The 26,274-nt window shown below is 33.3% G+C and overlaps 2 protein-coding genes across 2 annotated transcripts in view; both read left to right on the top strand.

Moving 5' to 3' along the window:
* Positions 1-3,659: 3,659 nt before the first annotated feature.
* LOC142224121 (uncharacterized) lies at positions 3,660-6,431 on the top strand. The gene is made up of 6 exons (XM_075293913.1): positions 3,660-4,065; positions 4,123-4,303; positions 4,359-4,434; positions 5,709-5,851; positions 5,918-5,978; positions 6,046-6,431. The coding sequence occupies exons 1-6, from the start codon at positions 3,903-3,905 to the stop codon at positions 6,226-6,228; spliced, it is 807 nt and encodes a 268-aa protein (XP_075150028.1). The 5' UTR covers positions 3,660-3,902; the 3' UTR covers positions 6,229-6,431.
* A 6,954-nt stretch (positions 6,432-13,385) lies between these two features.
* LOC142224120 (venom dipeptidyl peptidase 4) overlaps positions 13,386-26,274 on the top strand; it is a 33,663-nt gene continuing 20,774 nt past the window's right edge. The window contains exon 1 of the mRNA XM_075293911.1: positions 13,386-13,776. Coding sequence (XP_075150026.1) covers positions 13,608-13,776 — 169 coding nt within the window. The 5' untranslated portion in view covers positions 13,386-13,607. The remainder of the gene's footprint in view (positions 13,777-26,274) is intronic.

Genomic DNA, 26,274 nt, shown 5'->3' with positions numbered 1-26,274 from the left:
CCCTCCGATATATAACCTCTGAACGCCGGACGTTTATTAATCAAAAGAAAGCCAACTGGGAAGGCTTCAGAGAATACACCGATCGCCGCTTCAGTGAGCTCCCGTCCCCCTCACATGTTCATGTTGCCCAGAGGGAGTTCCGGGACATCATCAACGCAGCAGCCGCTCGCTTCATACCCGCTGGTCGAATTGCCCAGGTGAGGCCCAACTTCCCAGCCGAAGCGGCGGGACTCGCAGACGAGCGTGATGAACGCCGTCGTGCTAACCCTGCTGATCCTAGAATCAGAGAATCTAAATCTAGAGATTAGTAAGATAGTCGACGAGCACAAGCGGAACACTTGGTTAGAGCACCTGAAGCAATGTAACTTAGGAACAGGAACTGGTAAATTGTGGTCAACAGTTAGAGCCCTCTCGAACCCCTCTACAAGGGATGATGGGATTTCAGTCACATTTGGCGACGTGACTGTGACTGATCCGAAGAGGTGCGCCAAATACTTCAACCGACAGTTTGTCGAGCATCCCGAGAGTGATAGAGCGAAAAGGAGAGCCACCCGTCGTGTACGTGGTCTCCGAGCCGATGACACACCACAATTTACTGCAGCCGAAGTTACCAATGTCATCAACAGCGCGAAACCATCTAAGGCGCTGGGCCCTGACGGAATTTCAATGCTAATGCTAAAGCATCTGGGAATACTGGGAGTTGAGTACCTGACCAGACTCGTCAATTTGTCTTTGGAATCACACATTATACCCGATGTCTGGAAATTGGGAAGGGTGATTCCACTACTGAAACCGGGCAAAGATTCGAGCAAAGGTGAATCGTACAGACCGATATCCCTTCTGTCGCCAGTAGCCAAGACACTTGAGGCATTACTCCTCCCCAGCCTTGTGGAGAATTTTCCAGCTGCCCACCATCAACATGGATTCCGTAAGGTACATAGTACGACAACAGCCTTACAGGCCATTTCGACACATATTAATAAGGGACTTAACCAGCCCAGGCCGTGTCACAGGACGGTCCTCGTGGCGCTTGACCTATCGAAAGCATTCGATACGGTCAACCATGCCACATTATTTGAGGACATCGAGAATACGTCCCTACCGGCAGGAGCGAAGCGTTGGGTGCTGAATTATATGTGTGGACGCCAGTCGTACGTGGAATTCAGGGACAGAAAGTCAAGACCGCGTAGAGTTAAACAGGGAGTTCCCCAAGGTGGGGTGATATCTCCGGCACTGTTTAACCTCTACATGTCCTCGATTCCACCCCCTCCTGACGGCGTCGAGATTGTATCATATGCGGATGACTGTACAATCTTGGCATCTGGGCCCAATGTTGATGACATTTGCGATCGGTTGAACGTCTACATAGCTAATCTTACCAGTTATTTCACTGCGAGAAACTTGAGGATATCCCCCACCAAATCCTCAGCCACACTATTTACTACATGGACGGCAGAAGTGCGCAGGCAGTTGAATATCAGAGTCGATGGAGTAATAATTCCGACCACAAATTACCCCAAGATTCTTGGGGTCACATTCGACAGCCTTTTTAGGTCATCTGCCCATGCCACTGCAATTTGTAATAAGCTCCGTGGTAGAAACAAGGTCCTCAAGTCACTAGCCGGCAGTACTTGGGGTGCGGACAAAGAAACCTTGCTAACTACTTATAAGGCAATTGGCCGGTCAGTGGTAAACTATGCAGCGCCAGTGTGGACACCGCAGACCAGTGATACGCAGTGGAATAACATACAAACCTGCCAGAACGCTGCTCTTAGAACTGCGACTGGGTGTCTCCGCAGCACACCCCTGGATCACCTTTATGTGGAGACAAAGATCATCCCTGTGCGAAGACACAACTACATGTTGTCAAAGCAGTATCTCCTGGGTTGTTATCGCAGTAATCATCCAAACCACCATCTTATGGATACACAACCACCACCCAGGAACGTAAGGGTTGATATACATAATCTAGAGCGCGAGATCCAGCGCTATAAAAGAGAGCCTCTAGATCAAGCAGCGTACCAGGCAGGTTTGAACAGGATTCATGAGGATACTGTAGCTGAAGCGGTGAGAAGCTACAAGGTTAATCCTGTTCTTGGAGTCCGACCACCGCCCATAGCACCGGAGGAAAGAGACCTCCCACGGCAGACTAGGGTAGTTTTGGCCCAATTAAGATCAGGCAAGTGCAGCCGCCTCAATTCCTACTTATCGGTGATTGATAGCAGCGTAGCTGACGTTTGTCCAATTTGCAACCAAGGGCCACACGACACGCGTCATCTTTTCTCTTGCCCAGCCAAACCAACCCGACTTACCACCAGATCACTCTGGACACACCCCATCTTAGTCGCAGAGTTCCTTGATCTGCCAACAAGCTGATGTACCAAGCGTATAACATGAAATGGATGAGATCACAATAAACTGTTACAACAACAACAACAACAACAATCATGCACAAATTTGTCCATATAGGTCCATAATTATATATAGCCTCCATATAAACCGATCCCCAGATTTGACCTCCGGAGCCTCTTGGAGGAGCAAAATTCATCCGATCCGGTTGAAGTTTGGTACGTGATGTTAGTATATGGTACCTGATAACCACGCGAAAATTGGTCCATATCGGTCCATAATTATATATAGCCTCCATATAAACCGATCCTCAGATTTGACCTCCAGAGCCTCTTGGAGGAGCAGAATTATTCCGATCCTTTTGAAATTTGGTACGTGATGTTAGTATATGGTCTCTAACAATCTTGCAAAAATTGATCCATATCGGTCCATAATTAAATATAGCCCCCATATAAACCGATCCCCAGATTCCACCTTCGGAGCCTCTTGGAGGAGCAAACTTCATGCGATCTGGTTGAAATTTGGAACGTGGTGTTAGTATATGGCCGCTAACAACCATGCAAAATTGGACCATATCGGTCTATAGTTATATATAGCCCCCATATAAGCCTATTCCCAATCACACAAAAATGGGTCCATTTCGGTTTATATTTGTGTATAGCCTCCATATAAAAATACCCCCATATTTCAATTCCGTCTCTCTAATTACCGCGCAAAACTTCATATCCGTTCGTAATTATTTGTAGACCATATATCGATCAAGAACTGAATTATATACGTATTTAATATGTTTTTTTTTTGTCTAATATATACCACCTATGAACTAGCAACCAAGTTAGAAGACGATGTTAAGAAGTTTTAAAATACCTTGCCACCGGTAAGTTTTATCACAACCCGAGTAATTCGATTGTGGATGACAGTCTTTAGTAGAAGTTTCTTTGCAATCCATGGTGGAGGGAACATAAGATTCGGCCTGGCCGAACTTACGGCCGTATATACTTGTTTTTATTTTTTTAATTTTAATAAAATAATGGCGGAAATTTCAAAGCGAAAAACAAAGCAAAAACACTTCGGACAATATTTTATTAATAATTTAGTGCAATCGACACAGAAATTTGCGAGAACTTGCAAGAAAATAGCAAAATAAAAATTGTCGGCAACAAACCAATAAGTTCGGTGCATTTTTCCTACAAGTATGATACTAATCTTTGGTTTCTGGTACTAACACAAGCACACCTCATTTCACATCTTCCTAAATTTATTATCTTCTTTTTTTGCATTTTTTTTTTGTGAAATAATGGCAACCCAGATCATTTTAGTTGTTTTTTTTAAAGAAATAGTTGTTGGTCAACAAGGAATTTCACTTTATAATATCCCTCAATGACAAAGTTTTTGTTTTGATTACAAACTACTTTGGAAATTCTTACGTCCAACACTTTATCTTAGTTAAGCTAGTATTATTGGTTTCTGTACAAGGGCCCTGCATAATTTTGTACAACGAGCTGCGGCTACTGATTTGAAATTATTAAATTTCACGACATAGCATACTGGACATGGATAGGAAAAAGAAACATTTCACTATATCACAGAAAATATATCTCATACGATGCATAAAGAAGCATCCAATAATATGGGATCGTTCCCATCCAAAACGTAAACAGCGACGACTTCTTAAATTGGCTTGGGAAAAAGTAGCAAGAAATATGAACATTAATGGTATGTGTGGCACATAGATTTTATTTGTTTATGGTTTCGATCTAACGCAACTTCCAGATGATACTATTTGCCGTATGGCCTGGAGAAGTATATGCGACAGTCGGCGCTACTATAAAAAGAAAGAAAATAATTCCATTACCAATGGTAGTTTGAATGAAGGCGATGGCTCATCAGATGACAACTTTGCCAAGTATATGCCAATTAAAGATGAATTGAGTTTCCTGGATGAAAATGAAGCGTAAGTCAATAAGTCTCTGCTATGTGGAGTTTATGTTAACTACAGTCAATTTTAGAAATGCTGCAGGCGAATTGGAATCTTTTGAAAAATATGAAATGTTGGGAGATGAAAGCATATCGCAATATTCATATGTAAGTAAGGTTGAGTTTTTTAATATAGAGTTAAGGGAATGGGGACTGTACCTTAAAAACGTCGAACCTTAATAACTCCAATGCAATGCAAAAAGACAACATAAAATAATTTATCTTAACAAATAACCGAAGGCTTGAGATATATGCCAACATCTATAGGTCTGGCACATCAAGAAAAAACGTTGAAGAAGTTGTTGGTGTTTGGTTGCAACTGGGTTTGAATTAGAGGTGCACACGTGAGTAATATTTTACTCACGCTCCCGCACACTCACGACGGAGAAATCTTACTCACGCACGAAATGTCGTGACTCACGAAAAATATCGTGACTCACGAATAATTTTGTGACTAATTTATCTTAGGAACGTATTTGAAAACATGAACATGATTATAATCGAGAGCGTTATTAAACTCTTAACATCCCAGGTGTCACTAAAATTGTAAATGAATTCATCCCATAAGCGTTTTATGTCCGTGGGCGGGATTTTCTCGTGAGCGTATTTTTCCGAAATTCGTTACTCACGAAAAAATTATTTTCGTGACTCACGCTCACGCACGACTTTGATTTGTTAATCACGGTTATGCTGTTGCCATCAGCGTGACTCACGCTGTTCGTGATTCATGACAATTTCGTGCCTCGTGCACACCTCTAGTTTGAATCCATGACCCTCAGTAGATACCATTTCACCTACAGAGGAGGGTACATCCGAAGATAGATCACAAACGAACTTAACCCAAGTGCTGCTGGCAATTTTTTTGTAGATCGTGTTCCTACTTCAGAGCTTATGAGCGTGGGTTAAGCAGATCACTTGAAAAGGCTGTCAAATCTTGGGGTAGTTTGTTGTAGAAAATGTTACGTCGTTGAACCCAACAGTGAACTACATGTGTGCTTTTTATAGATACGTTTGCGGCATTATAGACTTTTCAGCACCTATTTCCACTTTCGTGAATATACTTTGTTCCAAATTTGCTCCATTTATTCGCTATAAAAACAAAAATAATTTCCGATTTTCATAAATCATGGCTAGTATGGGTGCCGTTTGTTAGTAACTTTCTCTTCTATCATCTCTACGTCAGACGGAGAATATAAGTTTTGATCGTTCCCTCTCTTCTATAATAAATTATCACCTGCTTTCAATTTCGACTATCCCAAAAAAACGTTTCTACAACTTTCACTTTTAGCCAACGTTGATATTCTTATGAGGGTTTCAAATAGCTTAGCTCTGGTTTTATGTACTCCCAAAACATTTTTATTACTATATTAATTTATTTTTAGAGAAGTAATAGCCCGACATCAACAACGCATCATTCAATTTTAATAAATGAACCCATATGCGATGTGGAGGAAATTTTTGACTATCCGGAAGAAAATATTGAACATGACGAGTATGCGATGATAACGGCAATAAAGAAAGACATGTTAGTATAAATTATGATATAAAAATATAAATTGTATGTTTCTAATTTATATTCACATGCTTTTAGACATAATGACAGTAATGTTCGGCGTAAGAGTCCTATTAAAAAACGAAACAATAGCATAAATGTAAGTATTAGTTATAATTTAATAAATTGGATTTGAAATCTTCATTAATACGAATTTAAAATTCCAGGTTAGCCATGATCCAAATCATTCTCTAACAAAAAAATATAAACCATCAGAAAGTGGCAATGAATCATTTCTAAATCACTTGGACTCTATTCTATTGAAATTGCCCATAAAAACATCCGAAAGCCTTCAGGCTAGAATTATGGCTATGGCATATGGAGAACTAGAGCAGATGAGGGATTCTTAGGAGATATAGAGTCTTGATGATATTTAATTCCATGCCTTATGTTCTATATAAGTTTTCGGCAAAAGTTTTAATGTTCATTTGTTTTTACTTACCTTTATATATAATTCCTAATTAATATTGTATTTCAATTTATTTTTAATTACTATAATTAGTTGTATATTTATTAGATAAATAAATAAGTAAACATTCGTAACGACTCATTATTTAAGAATTTTCTCATTAATGATTTAAAATTATAAATTGTTTACACAGATTGATTTTAAAAGCCCTTGATGTGTAAAAAATGTTGAAATCCGTATTGTCCCAGAATCACATTCTAAAATATACTTTTGTGCGAATTATAAAATTAAACAAAACACCTGCAATCAATAGACAAATGTTTTAATAATCAATGGTTTAATAAGCTGTTATTTGATTGGCAGACAGTTCTTATGAAAGAAGTTTATTTCCCAAAATATTGTCATTAGAGAATAAAAGTATTTTTTTTTTCAATAAAGCACCCATAAAGACATATTCACGTGATATTTGAACTATCTGATGTATGTACTACAAAAAGGTAGAAAATGTGTTGTCTCCTAGTTTTCAATAGAAAATAGAATTATGGGAATAGCTTCGAAATGCTTCGTCATACAAGTGATATAAAAGTCGAAAATCGACTTATAAATGTTGCCCAAAAAATTTGGATACCTAAAAACGGTATCCAAATATTTCCAAAGTGCTCCTGAAAAAAACTTTGACACTAATTTTCGGCAAATAATTCCCTAGTGTGACCATACCCAAACAATACCCCATAACAATCGCCAACGGTGATGAGAAATGTACCAAAAATATTTGCCATCGCTGTTGTTATAAGAAAAAAAAAACAAGAGTAAATAGCATCTTTTAAATTATTTGAAGAAAGCCAAAAAAATCTGCGTTACGGTATGGTCACCAAAAACCATTAATAAAGAAGACGTGAATTGGGCTTTGATAGTGTTAGTAATAGAAAACGGAGATTAATATCATACAAGTTGGAAAAGCGCTCCGAACTTACTGGTTTGATGCAGATTATTTAGCTATTTTTTCCAAAATGTCAAGCAAATTTCTGTGTCGGTTGCACTAAATTATTAATAAAATGTTTCACGAAATGTTTTTGTTCGTTTAAGAGTTAAAAAAAATTACTAAAATAAGCGAATTAAGTTTTGTTACGAATGCAAAATGAAAAGAGAAACCGAAAAAAAGTTGCAATGTCTCATGGAACATGTACGATATTAATCTCTGTTTCTTCAAGAAAAAGAGGAAGAACAAGCTTATCTCACGTCTTCTTTATTAATGGTCTTTGATGGTCACATTGGGAAAACATTTGACAGAAATCAAAACAGAATTCGTCGGCACCAAAAACAATAGAAAAGGAAGATTGGAAAATGGGCGACGTCATACCAAAAGTTGTTCGTTCATTTTTAATTTGCAATATTTTTTGTTAAAAACTCACAAATGATGTTAAATTTTGTGTAAATATTAATGAGAAACTTTTGACCGATTGTTCTACGTCATTCCCTGATATACATTTCTTTTTATTCTTAGTTTAATTTGTGGAACAAAAAATCATAAACGACACGTTTGCATCGAACGCCGTCAATGGTTTGATACCCTCTGCTGCCATTTTCCCATCTTCATCTTCCATTGTTTTTGGTCGGCACATTCAAAACAGTAAACATTTGAAGCTCATATTGGATATATAAAATCACAATTGGAGTATTTTCCAAAAACGTTATTCAGATATTTCGAAAGTGCTGCAAGAAAAAAGTTTGACACACATTTTGGGCAAATATTTGCCTAGTGTGACCATACCCTTAGAAACATTGTTATTACGCTTAAAATTGTTAAAGATATGTATATTTGTGAAAAATTGTCGAAACTCAAAATGTTTAAGTTCGAGATACACAGAAAAAAAATCTTTTCTCATTAAGTCACGAAATTAATTGGTCCAATTATTTTCCTTTAATTGAAATGTCTATAATCACGAAGATGATAGTAACAATCACAGTTTTAGTTGGGCATAAAGAAAATACTTAATTAAAAACTTAATTGATTTTTTGAAGTGATTAAATTAAAAATTTAATTGATGCAAAACTCAATTAATTTTTTTTTTAATGAAAAACGTATCACTTTCATATAGCTTCATTAGGCTTTAACTGTCAGTTAATAGAAAGTAAATTGGAGATATCTACTTTTTAGTTAACATTAACTGAAAACTATTCAGTAGTTAAGTTCCTATATGACATATGACTATGTACGCAGGATGACAGATATATCCGTAGTACGGTTTTAAAGTTCGTTAGCTAACCTAGCGCTAACGGAGCTTCATGAAAATGGGGGTTAGTGTTTTTAGTTTCATAAAAAAATATTTGTTTCAATTAATTATACCCTTCACCACTACTGTGGTACAGGGTGTAATAAGTTTGTGCATTTGTATGTAACGCCACGAAGGAAAAGTCTGAGACCCATTAGTATACCGATCGTCTTAGATTTAAATTCTGAGTCGATTTAGCGATGTCCGTCTGCCTGTCTGTCTGTCCGTCCGTCTGTCTGTATATGTAATTTTGTGTACAAAGTACAGCTCGCAGTTTAAGTCCGATCGTCCTCAAATTTGGAACATAGTTTTACATTGGCTCAAAGACAATCGCTATTGATTTTGAAAAAAATCGGTTCAGATGTAGATATAGCTGCCATATATATTCATCACCGATCTGGTCATAATTGACGTATTTATCAACGTATTTTCTCAAAATTTCTGGAAGCCAAATATTTTGGCGCTTTCGTAAGATATGCAAAATATCAGCCAAATCGGTTCAGATTTAGATATAGCTCCCATATATATCTTTCGTCCGATTTGAACTTGTATGACCAAAAAAGCCAGAGTTTGTCCTGATTTGCTTCAAATTGTGTACAAGGAATACGTATAATAGTATTGTTAATTGTGGTAAATTTGGTTGAAATCGGTTCAGATTTAGATATAGCTCCCATATATATCTTTCGTCCGATTTCGACTAATATGGCCTCAGAAGCCAGAGTTTTGCCCTGAGTTGCTTCAAATTTTGCATAAGGAGTACGTTTAATAGTATCGTTAAGCGTGCCAAATTTTGTTGAAATCGGTTCAGATTTAGATGTAGCTCCCATATGTTTGCTATTTTAGCTTGCAGTGGCTGCTTTTCAGCAGAATTTTTGCTGTTTCAGCAGATTTTTCACCTGCGTCTACTAACAAATTTGTTTGAGAGTAAATACACTTATAAAAACTATTATTTGCTATTTAACTCTCTGTTTTAAAAAGATGAACATATTGGGCTGTTGAGTGGTGTCTCCCGATATATACCCCTCACCTAGGATTCTGTTTGAACCACATCAAATATCGACATCCGACTATATAAAGTACATATATTCTTGATCAGGCAGAAATTCTTAGACGTTGTTGAGAAATTTGGGTCAGGTTCGGTTTTTGTCTACGTGACACGAAATTGTCGTGACTCAAGAAAATTTTCGTCGGTCACGCTGATGGCAACGGGGTGAGTGTGCGTGAGCGTGATTAACAAACCAAATGTCGTGCGTGAGCATGGTCAATTGTGGGGTTTGTACCAATATTTGGCCACATCGAGTGACATTTACACAGCCGGAACCTTATCTAAATCTTCGGTGGACATCTTCGCTGGCGCTGTGCCGTTTTTGCCTAAGGAGGAATATATGGTGCTTTGTCTAAATCTGAACCGATTTGGATAAAATTCGACACAGATAGAATGTTAAATCTTTTTTCTGTGTAAAATAAAATCAATTGCAGTAAAATTCCGTTGAAATGGGGGTAAAATATGAAATTTTCTACCACATTTCCCCAAATCAGCCGTATATATGGGAGCTATAATAAAATCTATACCAATTTGAACTAAATTTGGTACACAATGCTAAAATCTTAATTCTACTCTCAGGGCGAAATTTCAAGTAAATCGAAATGAAAATTTGATCTCCGGTTGTTATATGAATCTAAATCGTGCGAAAGATATATATGGGAGCCATATATAAATCTGAATCGATTTCAACGAAATTTAGCATACTTGACCATTCATTCAATATGCAAAATTTGAAGGAAATAAAGAGAAAATTTTGGCCTCTAGGGCCAATTAAATCCATATCGGGCGAAAGATATATATTGGAGGTATATCTAAATCTGAACCGATTTTAACAAAAAAATTGTCATGGATAGCTATAATATTAATTATACTCCCTGTGCATAGCCTCACATAAGTCGGAGTAAAACTTTGGCCTATATGGCCTCTAAATCAGACTAAAGCTATATATGGGAGCTATATCTAAATCTGAATCGATTTCAACCAAATTTAGCAAGCATTGGTTAATTTCAATTCTACTCTCTGTGCAAAATTTCACGTAAATCGGTGTTAAACGTTGTCCTCTGTGGTGTGCACGTGAGTAATATTTTACTCACGCACACTCACGATGGAAAAATCTTACTCATGCACGATATTGTTTGGTAGGACTCATGCTCACGCACACTCACGAAAAGAAAATTTGTACTCACGCAGGAAAATGTCGTGACTCACGAAAAATACTCACGAATAATTGTATGAGTAATTTACCTTAAGGACGTGTCTGAAAACACGAGCTTGCTTAAAATAAAGAACGTTATTAAACTCTTAACATCCTAGGTTAGGTTAGGTGGCTGCCCGATGTATCAGGCTCACTTAGACTATTGTGATACCACATTGGTGAACTTCTCTCTTATCACTGAGTGTTGTCCGATTCCATGTTAAGCTCAATGACAAGGGACCTCCTTTTTATAACCGAGTCCGAACGGCGTTCCACATTGCAGTGAAACCACTTAGAGAAGCTTTGAAACCCTCCGAAATGTGTTCGGTCGAAGCAGGAATCGAACCAACGACCTTCTGTATGCAAGGCGGGCATGCTAACCATTGCACCACGACATTTTAAATGAACATTTTAAATCACTAACATTTTAAATGAATTCAACTCGTAAGCGTTTTATATCAATGAGCGCGATAATTTTCGTGAGCGTATATTTTCGAAATTCGTTACTCACGCACACTGACGAAGAAATTATTTTCGTGACTCATGCTCACGCACGATATTTGGTTTGTTATTCACGCTCACGTTGTTGCCAACAGCGTGATTCACGCGTGAGTCACGAACATTTTCGTAAGCACGACCAGATTGATTTTTTCCAAAATCAATAGCGATTGTCTTTATACGGAAACAAGTGAGTAAAGTAGAAAGTCGAGCGGGGTCGACTATATCATACCCTAAACCATCCCTACTGGATTCGTAGACATTGTTTGTAGGGTATCAATGGTATAGGTTTGGGTGATAATCCGCATTTTCACATTTAAGAACATGAAGGGGTACATGTTTATGTGAGACTTGCCACAACCTGAGCAGAAATGTCCGATATTTGGAGCTATAGTTGATTTTGTACCTACGGAGTTAGTATGCTACTAATATTGAGTACATTATTAAAAAAGGGGAAATCGCTCAATTAGTTTTGGGTAATAAGTCCAAATTAGTAAAAATCGGTCAATATTATTTTGTAAGAGCTACATGTAAGTCCAAATACGATTGACAAGTACATCAAAATTTGAAATTTGGTTAAAAATCAGAGTATTATGGCCAAATTTGGGAAAATCGAGCGATGCATATATATGGGAGCTATATCTAAATCTGAACAAATTTGTATAACATTTTGCAGGTATGATTGATACCACGGACGGTTACCTTGTGCAAAATTTGAGTACGATCAGGTAATAAATTATGCTTCTATGGTCAAAAATAAGGTTATTAGGGCGAAATTTGGCAAAATCGGGCGATACATATACATAGGAGCTATATCTAAATCTGAACCGATTTCGATGAAATTTTGCACATACAGTTAGTGCTGTAGAAGATTATATTAAGCCAAATTTGAGTACAATCGGTTGATAAATAAGAGTTTTACGGCCAAATTTGACAAAATCGGCCGATGCATATATATGGGAGCTATAGTTAAATCTGAAACGATTTCGATGATTTTTTGTACATATTGTAAGCACTATAAAAGATTAGACTGAGCCAAGTTTGAGTAAGATTGGCTAATAAATAAGGATTTTGTGACCATATTTGGCAAACTCGGGCGATACGTATATATGAGGGATATATCTAAATCTGAACCAATTTCGATGAAATTTCGCAAACTTGAAGAGTGATGAAAAATATTACTTTGTGCCAAATTTGACGACGATCGACGAGTACTAAAGCTCAACGTGACCCTATTTGTCGAAATCGGGCGATACATATAAATGGGAACTATATCAAAATTTGATCCGATTTCTTCCAAATTAAATAGCGTTCGTCCTTGTGCCCAAAAAACTCAGTACCAAATTTCATCAAAATCGGTTAATAATTGCGACCGGAATCCTGCGAACAACAAATACGTGGACAGACGGACGGACGGACACCAAGCGCTAAATCGACTCAGGAGGTGATTCTGAGTCGATCGGTATATATTTTATGGGGTCTAAAATCAATATTTCTGGTAGGCACATTTTTTGGCAGATCAAACTTATTATACCCTGACCACTAACATATGTGGTTTAGGGTATAAAAAGACCCTATGCCAAATTTGAGGACGATCGGACTTTAACTGCGACCTGTACTTTACACACAAAAATACATAACGGACATAGCTAAATCGACTCAGAATTCAATTCTAAGACGATCGGTATACATTACATTCGTTTCAAATGATTTTTCATCTTAAATTCTATCTTCATTGGTCTTTTGTTCCCATCGCTACCACAGAGACTAAAATGACACAGTAACGATCGTCAACTGTGAAGGGAAATTAAGCTGAAATTTTTGAATGATAAAGGAAGCTTTCTTCAGATAAAAACCTATTTTGATTAATTGCCTGATAATTTCCAGTCGAGATGAGGCGTAGTCGACGGCCTCATTCTCTGAGTGTAATCGTTACAAATGTGGCCACTTCACATATAAAAATCATTTGATCATCTTCGCTTTGTCTGAATGATATGGCAAGGTGCAAAACGACGGTTATGATTTTGACAACCTCTTTGTTATTATCAAACGAATACAGAATGCTATAAACATGAACACAACACAATCTTAACCGTTAGTACGCCGCGTTACGTTCAATCGTTAGGTTGTGTGAATGAATGGTCGTCTCATACATCCGGTTTTTTAAGTTTGTTTTTGTTTTAATTTGATTTGAAACATTATATTAATTTAAGCCGCAGTGTATTAGTGTAACTACTGTAAATTATTTTGCTGTGATAAATCGCATTAATTTGTGTGTTATTTAAATTTAACGTTTTTGGATTATCGCCATGCATTTTCCTAAATTGCTGGCATTTTTTGCCATTCTTGGCTGTTATCTTTTTACGCCAGTCGCAAATATTCCTTTACAAAATCGAAACGACAAGACACCCTGGGCTCTTTTGGAAGCTCTATCAGCGGGATCACAAATACGTTCATCCAATATCACTTGGATTACTGGTGAGTTATAGAATGCTACTTCATTGATTGAGTGTTTGACGTGGGACCATGCGTAGGTGACTGAGACCAAACACTTTTGTTTGTCGTCTCTTGTTAATGACCTATTAATGTCTTTTAAATGTTCTCCAAATATGGCAAAAATTAATTAATTAATGAATTTAGAGTATGTATTCGAATAAATGTTCATAGATTGCTTATATTCCCTTTGAAAAAAAGATAGAAAAAAACTCTTGTTTGAGATTCCCAACACGTTTGAGGTAGGCCTGAACTCCAAAACAAATGACGTGTGGTATTAATAGCATGTATTTGTTATTGCACATGCATTATTATTATAATATTTAAATAAATTCTAAAAGATGTGCACGAAAATGAAAGTATCGATTGAGTTTATATACTACCATGTGCTTTAGCCATATTTCAACTGATGTAGGGCAAATCCCATTTTGGAATGATAAAGAGGGGAATTTGACAAATCAAAGTCGCTATATCTTTTTGTGTATTTAGTGTCTAAGGGGTTGGTCTCATAGGTACTTTGCCTAAAAACAGAGCAAATCGGGCGATACATATAAGGATGGTTAAAATTTCAAGGGCCGATATTGATTTTGAATCAAACACAAACTATTTAGGAAATTATTGTAATTTTATTATATTATGATATATTGGTATTACTCAATTATGTATGTAACAATATATCGGCCAAATGGGCGCCGCGACCTCGGTGGCACACCTTCATCCGATGGTCCAAATTTTCGATGACGATGAGGCATAATGGAGGTTCTATGCCGTTAATGTGCCGAATTATCTCATCCTTTAGCTCTTGAATTATTGTTGGCTTATCGACGTATACCTTTTCTTTCAAATAACCCCAAAGAAAAAGTCCAACGGTGTCAACTCACATAATCTTGGCGGTCAATTGACATCGCCATTACGTGATATAACAGGGCCATTGAATTTGATGCGCAACAGAGCCATTGTTTCGTTAGCTGTGTGGCAAGTGGCACCGTCCTGCTGAAACCACATATCGTCCACATCCATATCTTCCAATTCAGGCCATAAAAAGTTCGTTATCATCTCACGATAACGAACACCATTCACAGTAACTGCCTGACCGGCCTCATTTTGGAAAAAATACAGGCTGATGATGCCGCCAGCCCATAAACCGCACCAAACAGTCACTCTTTGTGGGTGCATTGGTTTTTCGACAATCACTCTTGGATTCTCATTCGCCCAAATGCGGCAATTCTGTTTATTGACGAATCCACTGAGGTGAAAATGTGCCTCATCACTGAAGATGATTTTCTTCGAAAATTGATCATCCACTGTTGCCATTTCTTGGAACCATTTAACACGTTGTTGGATTGTGTATCTCTCCATGGTTCAAATTGAGTAAGTCTGAAATAGAGAAATGTCAAATAAAATTCAGAAAAAAACTTGGCGTTTAGGTGTGGTTCACATTCAACATCGGCCCTTACAATTTAACAACCCTTTATGTATATGAGAGCTATATCTAAGCCTAAATCGATGATATTTAGCAGGTTGGGTTGATACTACAGAAGGTAACCTCGTGCAAAATTTGAGTAAGATTGGTGAATAAATAGGGCTATTACGGTCAAATTAGGGAAAATCGGGCGGGAAGCTATAACTAAATCTGAACCGATTTGGATGATAGTTTGCATATATAGTAAGTACTACAAAAAAATGCATTTAGCCAACTATCAGTAAGATCGGTTAAGAAATAACAGTTTTATGGTCAAATTTAGCAAAATAGAGCGATACATACACGCTCACAAAAAATCGCTTCTGTAACATATACTCCCAAACATATTTTGCTTCAAGCATATACATTTTTGGCTATTGCCCAAACATTTATATGTTTGATCTCTTCCAATATATAATATGTTTGAAAGCATATTGGTCTAAACAATATATGTTTGGGTAGTCAATTTCCAAACATTTTGTATTTTTGCATCCAAATTCAATAATGTTGTCTTCCAAAAAACAATATGTTATTATGTGAACATATAATATGTTTGGAAGCATTTTGTACCCAAAAATATTATATGCTTAAAAAAATTCTCCCAAACAATATTGTGCTCAAAATTTTATTTATTTATTTATATATTTACAATCATAATGAATTATGAAAATAAACAGGTAATATAGGTGCTAACAACATAAGTTTTCGACCTGAATGCTCAAAATTTTGTTTCTGCCCAATTGTATATTCCCCCACATCTTTCTCACTTCCACGAGATTTTTTAGTTCTTTGCACCTTTTTCTGTAATACAAACATTGTAGAAGAAATTATTCAATTGTATGATTTTTTTTATTTTAATTTTACCTTTTGCCGGACGGGGATTCGAACAGTGGACCACACAGTTTGTAAGGATCAAAGAAGTAGCTGATCAATTGCCCAAGGAAAAATAAAATGTTAATTTTGTAATAACAAGCAACAACCACCAACTTAATTCAATATCGCTCCCTGTTAAATAGCGCTCCAAGCTACTAAACACATATATGTTTATAGGCTATTTCTAAATTAATATATGTTTGCATCCAAGCATATTATATTTACAAACATTTTATGTCCCAAACATAATATGTTCTAACATATTAACATATATGTCCCAAACATGTTATGCTAGTTTATGAACATTATATGCTTGCACTCAAAAATATTGTGTTTAAAAATTTGTGTTCCAAACATATAATGTTTATAGCCAAACATATGAAAAACAGTCTTTTTCATCCGTGTATATATGAGCGCTATATCTAAATCTGAACCGTTTTCGATTTGAAAATTTTCGCACTTATAGGGTAGTGAATTATATTACTTTGTACCAAATTTGATGACGATAGTTTATTAACAAAGCTCAATATGAGCTCAGTTGTCGAAATCAGACGACACATATACATATATCGGTGTAATATCTAAATTTGATTTCTTCCAAATTCAATAGCGTTCGTCCCTGTGAAATAAAAACGCCATGTAACAAATTTCATCAAAATCGGTTAATAATTGAGACCGGAATCCAGCGAACAACAATTATATGGACAAACTGACGGGCGGACACCAAGGGCTAGATCGACTCTGGAGCACGATTGCCACAGTTGGTAGAATTCTAGCAAAAGTGGTAAATTTTTTATTGTTTGGTAGATTGGTAGAATTCTTGGCGTTTTGGTAGAGTTTGCAAAATATTCCTCACCAACTAAATGTTGACAACATTTTCAATAGAAATACATTTTTTTATAAAATTTTCTATAGAAATAAAATTATGACAAAACTTTTTATAGAAATGAAATTTTGACAAAATTTTCTATACTCGGAAGGTTCGAGTTGGCTCCGAAACGGCTGAACCGATTTACTTGAAACTTTCAGAGATCGTAGGGGGCGTTCATGTGGTGAAAATAGGGTACCTCATTTTTTGACACCTGGTCGCGCAGGGGAACCTCCCCTTTGTCGGACTTTTTGAAATTTGGACCAAAGTTGACCTATTTGCTTGAAATTTTCATTGAAGGTTGGGGTTGGCATCTAGACAAAGATCCGCTACTTTATATTTCGATATTTGGTGGCGGAGGGGGACCTCCGCTTTGTTCGACTTTTTTTAAAGTACAGTGAAAAACTAAAATTCTCTAAATTATCTGAGATTTACAGAGAACATGCGGTGAGGTTATGGAATTAATATGGGGTACCTGATGATTTCATATGTGGAGGGGGACGGGGACCTCCCCCTTGCCCTACTTTTTGAAACTTGGAACAAAATTATGCGATTTGCTTGAAATTTTCATTGAATGTTGGGGTTGGCATCTAGACAAAAATCCGCTACATTATTTTTCGATATTTGGTCGGGGAGGGGGACCACCCCTTTGTCCGACTTTTTTGTTAAAGTACAGTGAAAACAAAACTAAACTCCCTCGACTGAAATTTTACGGAAAAAATGGGTGAGGTTATGAAATTTATATCAGGATCCTGATTTTTTAATAAAAATAAAAGGGCATAGGGAGACATCCGCTTCTCTTAAGTACATACAGAGAAACAATTAAACTTTACCGAGTCACTTGAACTTTACAGAGGACTGGGGAGAGGTTACGATATTAATAGTTGATACCTGATTTTGTGATATTTAGACGGAAGAGAGGCCGCCCCTTTAGGCTTATAATTTACTTGACATTTTCTGGGACGTTTACAAAAGATACGCTACATCACTTTTCGATATTTGGTTGGGGAGGAGCTCCTCCTCTAAAACTGCAAAAAAAAAACAAAAATTCTTAAGTTTTCTTGAAATTTACAAAGGCAGTGGGGGAAGGTTATGAACGAAGAGGCAACCTTCGTTGCCACACACTTGAAGGAAAGTTTCAAGAATTTTCAGGGAAGGTTAGGGGTGCTATTCACTACGGTTTTTGTCGATATTGTATCGGGGAAAGTGACGTCCCTTTAAAACAATAGAGCAAAATTTAAACATCTTCGATCTATTTGAAATTTACAGGGAACGTGGGAGCAAGTGATTAAATTTATACATGATTTTTAAATTAGTATCTGGTTGGGGAAGGGGAAAATTGAAATAAAGTTTGTCGATTTACTTCGATAGAATTTATAGGGACAGTTGAGTAATTGTGAAATTAATATAGGGTACGTGATAGTCCGATATCAGGTCGGAGTGGAGCGAAGGTGGGGAGAGGGTTCCCTTTTGTCCGTTTTTTTTCTTAAATTGAAAGTAGAGGGTTGTCGGTAAATGGGAACTCGGTACATAATTTTATGATTTTTGCACAGGCTTCTGCCAGAATTCTTTATAGTAAAGAACTTAAATTTACATGAAATTGGCACCCAACGTAGAGGGTGCACCATTTTCCAACATTTTAACAAATGCTAATGTGGTAAAATTTTTTACTACTTTTGCTTTTTCCGACTTATTGGATGGGAAACATTAATTCTTTGTATGTTATTATAATGCTTAATTTTCAGATATGCTGAGGAGAAGGATACCTTTCCTTGACAAACCACGCTTAAAATTCACAAGAAATATAGAAGATTGTCCAACTACTTGAAAACAGAACATTATTTAAAAAATTTGGAGAAAAGGGTACACCCTCTCCCCGACATTTTTTAAGACGAACCGTTTTACATATGCATATCCGCCGTATTTGTACCTATAAACGAAAAAGCAAGTAGTCCGATTTGTTTGAAAGAATTCAAATCTTTTCGAATTTATTTTCAGCACGAAGGATATGGTTGACTAAGTTAACGCAAAATGTACCTACAAATACGCTTCGGAAGGCGCAGCGAAGCGGGCCGGGTTACGTTAGTATTTCTATAGAAATAAAATTTTGGCAAAATTTTCTATAGAAATAAAATTTTGGCAAAATTTTCTATAGAAATAAAATTTTGGCAAAATTTTCTATAGAAATAAAATTTTGACAACATTTTCTATAGAAATAAAATTTTGACAAAATTGTCTTTAAAAATAAAATTTTGACAAAACTATTAACCACAAGATTTTTCTTTTTGGTAGTTTTTTGGTAAAATTAAAAAAAAAAACATGGTAATAAATAATATTTTGACAAAATTTTCTATAGAAATACAATTTTGACAACATTTTCTATAGAAATAAAATTTCTGTAGAAATAAAGTTTTGACAAAAATTTCTATAGAAATAAAATTTTGGCATAGTTTTCTATAGAAATAAAATGTTGACAACATTTTCTATAGAAATAAAATTTTGACAAAACTGTCAATACAAAATTTTTGACAAAATTTTCAATAGAAATAATTTTTTTATAAAATGTTCTTTAGTAATAAAAGTTTGACAAAATTTTCTATACAAATAAAATTTTGACAAAATTTTCCATAGTAATAAAATTTTGACAAAAATTTCTGCAGTAATAAAATTTTGACAAATTTTTCTATAGAAATACAAACTTGACAAAACTATTAACCACAAAAATTTGATAAAATTTTCTATAGAAATAAAATTTTGAAAAAAAAAATTCTATAGAAATAAAATTGTGACAAAAAATTTTTTATAGAAATAAAAATTTGACAAAACTAACATATTAACCACAAAAGTTTCATAAAACACAGCGAAATAAAATTTTTCTATTTGGTAAAATTTTCTTAACAAATTGGTAGATTATTTTTGGCTTGAGTGACAACCGAGCTCAATCTATGTCTATCGGTATATATTTTATGGGGTCTAAAATCAATATTTCTGGTAGGTAAATTTTTTGGCAGATCAAAGTTAATTTACTCAGACCAATATGTGGTTTCGTGTATAAACATTAATTTCCAAAAACTAAACAAAAAAATTTTGCATCTATTTAATGTGAAAATAAAATGTCTTTATATGTACTTTCTGTTATGTTGATTTTTCTTATCGTTCCAAAATAAAATCTAATCAACTGGAATTGAATTATAAACGATTTGAATTGACTGCCTTGCCATCCATTTACTATTACCAACTACAACAGTTGAGATTATGAAGAGGAAGGTAAAGTGTAGTACGCCTTGCAAAGAAAAATCTTATCGATGGATTTGTTTTTGGAAAACCTTATAACCTACTCACATGTATCGTATAAATACTTTATATATTTGAATATGTATGTGTGTGTATGTGTATCAACGTTCATTTGAGTTTGTTTAACAACTTCGAATGCAAACAGCGGTAATTTATGATACGCTTCTTACGTATATATTGTTGGGATCAATGGGGGGAAATGACATGATCAATGAGGCGAACATCATGTGTTTGATAGTCAAACGGTTGCAATAATGTACTCGTAGCATGTATGTATGTATGCAATCAATCTAAGAAAAAGTGCTATTACATCATAAGGACTTGAACTCGGTGAAATAAACTCTTGCCGTATACAAACAAAATATGTTATATAAATAAAGGGTGATTCTTTTGAGGTTAGGATTTTCATGCATTAGTATTTGACAGATCACGTGGGATTTCAGACATGGTGTCAAAGAGAAAGATGCTCAGTATGCTTTCACATTTCATCATGAATAGACTTACTAACGAGCAACGCTTGCAAATCATTGAATTTTATTACCAAAATCAGTGGCAGAAAATCCGCTTTTTTTATCGACAAATTTTGTTCAGCGATGAGGCTCATTTCTGGTTGAATGGCTACGTAAATAAGCAAAATTGCCGCATTTGGAGTGAAGAGCAACCAGAAGCCGTTCAAGAACTGCCCATGCATCCCGAAAAATGCACTGTTTGGTGTGGTTTGTACGCTGGTGGAATCATTGGACCGTATTTTTTCAAAGATGCTGTTGGACGCAACGTTACGGTGAATGGCGATCGCTATCGTTCGATGCTAACAAACTTTTTGTTGCCAAAAATGGAAGGAAGAACTGAACTTGGTTGACATGTGGTTTCAACAAGATGGCGCTACATGCCACACAGCTCGCGATTCTATGGCCATTTTGAGGGAAAACTTCGGAGAACAATTCATCTCAAGAAATGGACCGGTAAGTTGGCCACCAAGATCATGCGATTTGACGCCTTTAGACTATTTTTTGTGGGGCTACGTCAAGTCTAAAGTCTACAGAAATAAGCCAGCAACTATTCCAGCTTTGGAAGACAACATTTCCGAAGAAATTCGGGCTATTCCGGCCGAAATGCTCGAAAAAGTTGCCCAAAATTGGACTTTCCGAATGGACCACCTAAGACGCAGCCGCGGTCAACATTTAAATGAAATTATCTTCAAAAAGTAAATGTCATGGACCAATCTAACGTTTCAAATAAAGAACCGATGAGATTTTGCAAATTTTATGCGTTTTTTTTTTTTTTAAAGTTATCAAGCTCTTAACAAATCACCCTTTATAATTATGTACATTTTGCATATATTATCTGTTTATAATGAGAGGCAGAGACTGAATACGATTCATTGTTGACGAAAGCGGCTGGTAATTAGAATTCGTTTTTCTTGGCCATCTTCAATTCCCGAGAAAACGTTTTTTTTTTTTTAACTTTCCGTGATCCCGCTCAAAAAATCATTTTCTTTTGCTGTGGTATAAATTGTAGGCATTTGAATTAATGAAAAGTCGTCCAAGGTCTAGGTTCTAACGTGCTATGGGGATACCTAACAATGTAGTTTATGTGAACACTAAAAATTCAAATCTACAAATCTACATGAGAATAAATTACCTAAATCAAGATTAAATATTTTATTTTATAAATTTTTATTATTTAATTTTTTGTTTTCAATTACGAAATTAATTAGTAAAATTGTTCATTAACCTTAGTAAATTTCTTCAAAAGTGGTGAAAATTTACCATAATGAAGTGAAAATGATAAGAAAACGTGGGCTTCATCAGTCCTGATTTTGATATAGCCCCCATATTAAACAACCATCCCAATTTTATTTCTATAGAAAATTTTGTCAAAATTCAAAGTCTAGAGGTATTTTGTGCACTAGTAGCAACTCGACCCAAAAATAATTTACCAATTTTTTTTAGAAAATTTTACTACCAAATATAAAAATCTTATTTCGCAGTTTTTTTATCACATTTTTCTGGTTAATTGTTTTGTTAAATTTTTATTTCTATAGACGATTTTGCCAAAATGTTATTTCAATAGAAATTTTTATTTTTTTTTATTTTATTTTTATTTCTAGAAAAAATTATGTCAAAATTTTATTTCTATAGAAAAATTTTATTTTTATATAAAATTTTGTCAAAATTGTATTTTTATAAAAAATGTTGTCAACATTTTATTTTTATAGAAAATTTTGTCAACATTTTATTTCTATAGAAACTTTTGTCAAAATTTTATTTCTATAGAAAATTTTGTCAAAATTTTATTCCTATAGAAAATTTTGTCAAAACTTTATTTCTATAGAAAATTATGTCAAAATTTTATTTCTATAGAAAATTTTATTTTTTAATTTTTATTTCTATAGAAAATTTTGTCAAAATTTTATTTCTATAGAATGTTTTGTCAAAATTTTATTTCTATAGAATTTTTTTTTAAATTTTATTTCTATAGAAAATTGTGTCAAAATATTATTTCTAAAGAAAATTTTGTCACAATTTTATGTCTATAGAAAAGTATGTCAAAATTTTATTTCTAAAGAAAATTTTGTCACAATTTTATGTCTATAGAAAAGTATGTCAAAATTTTATTTTTATAGAAAATTTTGTCAAAATTTTATTTCTATAGAAAATTTTGTCAAAATTTTATTTCTATAGAAAACTTTGTCAAAATTGTATTTCTATAGAAAATTTTGTCAAAATTTTATTCCTGTAGAAAATATTGTCAAAACTTTATTCATATAGAAAATTTTGTCACAATTTTATTTCTATAGAAAATTTTGTTAATTTTTTTTTCTATAGAAAATTTTGTCAAAATTTTATTTTTATAGAAAATTTTGTCAAAATTTTATTTTTATAGAAAATTTTGTCAAAATTTTATTTTTATAGAAAATTTTGTCAAAATTTTATTTCTGTAGAAAATTTTGGTTAAATTTTATTTCTATAGAAAATTTTGTCAAAATTTTATTTCTATAAAAAATTTGGCAAAATTGTATTTCTATAGAAAATTTTGACAAAATTTTATTTCTATAGAAAGTTTTGACAAAATTTTATTTCTATAATCTATAGAAAATTATGTCAAAGTTTTATTTCTATAGAAAATCTTATGTTTTAATTTTTATTTCTATAGAAAATTTTGTCAAAATTTTATTTCTATAGAAAATTTTGTCAAAATTTTATTTCTATAGAATTTTTTTTCAAAATTTTATTTCTATAGAAGATTTTGTCACAATTTTATTTCTGTAGAAGATTTTGTCAAAATTTTATTTCTATAGAATGTTTTGTCAAAATTTTATTTCTATAGAAAATTTTGTCAAAGTTTTATTTCTATAAAAAATTTTGTCAAAATTTTATTTCAAAATTTTGTCAAAATTTTATTTCTAAAGAAAATTTTATTTTATTTCTATAGAAAATTTTTGTCAAAATTTTATATCTATAGAAAATTTTGTGAAAAATTTTTTTTCTATAGACAATTTTGTCAAAATGTTATTTCTATAGAAGATTTTGTCACAATTTTATTTCTATATAAGATTTTGTCACATTTTTATTTCTATAGAAGATTTTGTCACCATTTTATTTCTATAGAACATTTTGTCAAAATTTTATTTCTATAAAAATTTTTTTCAAATTTTTATTTTCATAGATAATTTTGACAAAATTTATTTCTATAGAAAATTTTGTTAAATTTTTTTTTCTATAGAAAATGTTAAAATTTTATTTCTGTAGAAAATGTTGTCAAAATTTTATTTTTTTAGAAGATTTTGTCAAAGTTTTATTTCTATAAAGATTTTGTCAAAATTTATTCCAATAGAAAATGTTGTCAACATTTTATTTCAATAGAAAATTTTGTGAAAATTGTGTTTCTATAGACGATTTTATCAATATTTTATTTCTATAGTTAGAGAAGAAAATTTGTCAATATTATTAATAGATGTCAAATTTTGTCAATTTTTTTCTATGAAAAATGTTGTCAAAATTTTATTTCTTTAGAGAATTTTGTCAATATAAAACTTCTATAGAAAATTTTGTCAAAATATTTTTTTGGAAAATGTTTTCAAAATTTTATTTCTATAGAAAATTTTGTCAACATTTTATTTCTATAGAAAATTTTGTCAAAATTTTATTTCTATAGAAAACTTTGTCAAAATTTTATTTCTATAGAAAATTTTGTCAAAATTTTATTTCTATAGAAAATTTTGGTTAAATTTTATTTCTATAGAAAATTTTGTCAAAATGTTATTTCTATAAAAATTTTTGTCAAAATTTTATTTCTATAGAAAATTTTGTCAAAATTTTATTTCTATAGAAAATTTTGTCAACATTTTATTTCTAAAGAAAATTTTATTTTATTTCTATAGAAAATTTTTGTCAAAATTTTATTTCTATAGTAAATTTTGTCAAAATGTTATTTCTATAGAAGATTTTGTCACAATTTTATTTCTATATAAGATTTTGTCACATTTTTATTTCTATAGAAGATTTTGTCACAATCTTATTTTTATAGAATATTTTGTCAAAATTTTATTTCTATAGAAAATTTTTTCAAATTTTTATTTCCATAGAACATTTTGACAAAATTTATTTCTATAGAAAATTTTGATAAAATTTTTTTTCTATAGAAAATGTTAAAATTTTATTTCTATAGAAAATTTTGTCAAAATTTATTTCTATAGAAAATTTTGTTAACATTTTATTTTTATAGAAAATTTTGTTAAAAAAATTTCATTTCTGTAGAAAATGTTGTCAAAATTTTATTTTTTTAGAAGATTTTGTCAAAGTTTTATTTCTATAGAAGATTTTGTCAAAATTTTATTTCTATAGAAAATTTTGTGAAAATTTATTTCAATAGAAAATTTTGTCAACATTTTATTTCAATAGAAAATTTTGTCAAAATTTTATTTCTATAGAAAATTTTATCAAAATTTTATTTCTATAGAAAATTTTGTCGAAATTGTGTTTCTATAGACGATTTTATCAATATTTTATTTCTATATTTAGAGAATGTTGTCAAAATTTTATTTCTATAAGAAAATTTGTCAATATTATCAATACATGTCAAATTTTGTCAATTTTTTTTCTATGAAAAATGTTGTCAAAATTTTATTTTTTAGAGAATTTTGTCAATATAAAACTTCTATAGAAAATTTTGTCAATTTTTTTTTTTTTTTTGGAAAATGTTGTCAAAATTTTATTTCTATAGAAAATTTTGTCAAAATTTTGTTGGTGAGGACTATTTGGCAAAATTTACCATTTGTGCTAGAATTCCACCAACTGTGGTAACTGTGATTTTGTGTCCATAGAGAAGGGTGCCGAATATGGTGTGTATCGGTCTGTTATTTTGTATAGCCCCCATATAGCCCGATGGTCTGATTTGAATTCTTGAGCGTCCAGATATCCGAATTTGTATCCGATTTGCCTGAAATTCAAAATCTAGAAGTGTTTTGGGTTCATAAGCAAGTAAGTCGAAGATGGTGTGCATCGGTCCATATTTCGGTATAGCCCCCGTATTGACCGATCTCCTGATTTGACTTCTGGGGCTTCTAGAAACGGCAATTTGTATTCGATTTGCCTGAAATAAGAAATCTAGACATATTTTAGGTCTACACATAAGTGTGCCGAAGATGGTGTGTTTCGGTAAATGTCTTGGTATTCCTCTCATATTCTCCGATTTCACCTGTTGAGAGTCTAAACATCCCATTTTTTATACGATTTTCCTAAATTCAAAATCTAGAGGTATTTTAGGTCTGTAAGTGGTGTAGGTGTGCACGGTTGAAAAAGACTGTTTTTCATATGTTTGGCTATAAACATTATATGTTTGGAACACAAATTTTTAAACACAATATTTTTGAGTGCAAGCATATAATGTTCATAAACTAGCATAACATGTTTGGGACATATATGTTAATATGTTAGAACATATTATGTTTGGGACATAAAATGTTTTTAAATATAATATGCTT

The sequence above is a fragment of the Haematobia irritans genome, chromosome 2 (genome assembly GCF_050003625.1).
Source record: "Haematobia irritans isolate KBUSLIRL chromosome 2, ASM5000362v1, whole genome shotgun sequence".
NCBI classification, from domain to species: Eukaryota; Metazoa; Arthropoda; class Insecta; order Diptera; family Muscidae; genus Haematobia; species Haematobia irritans.
This window is presented reverse-complemented; position numbering and strand designations above follow the sequence as displayed.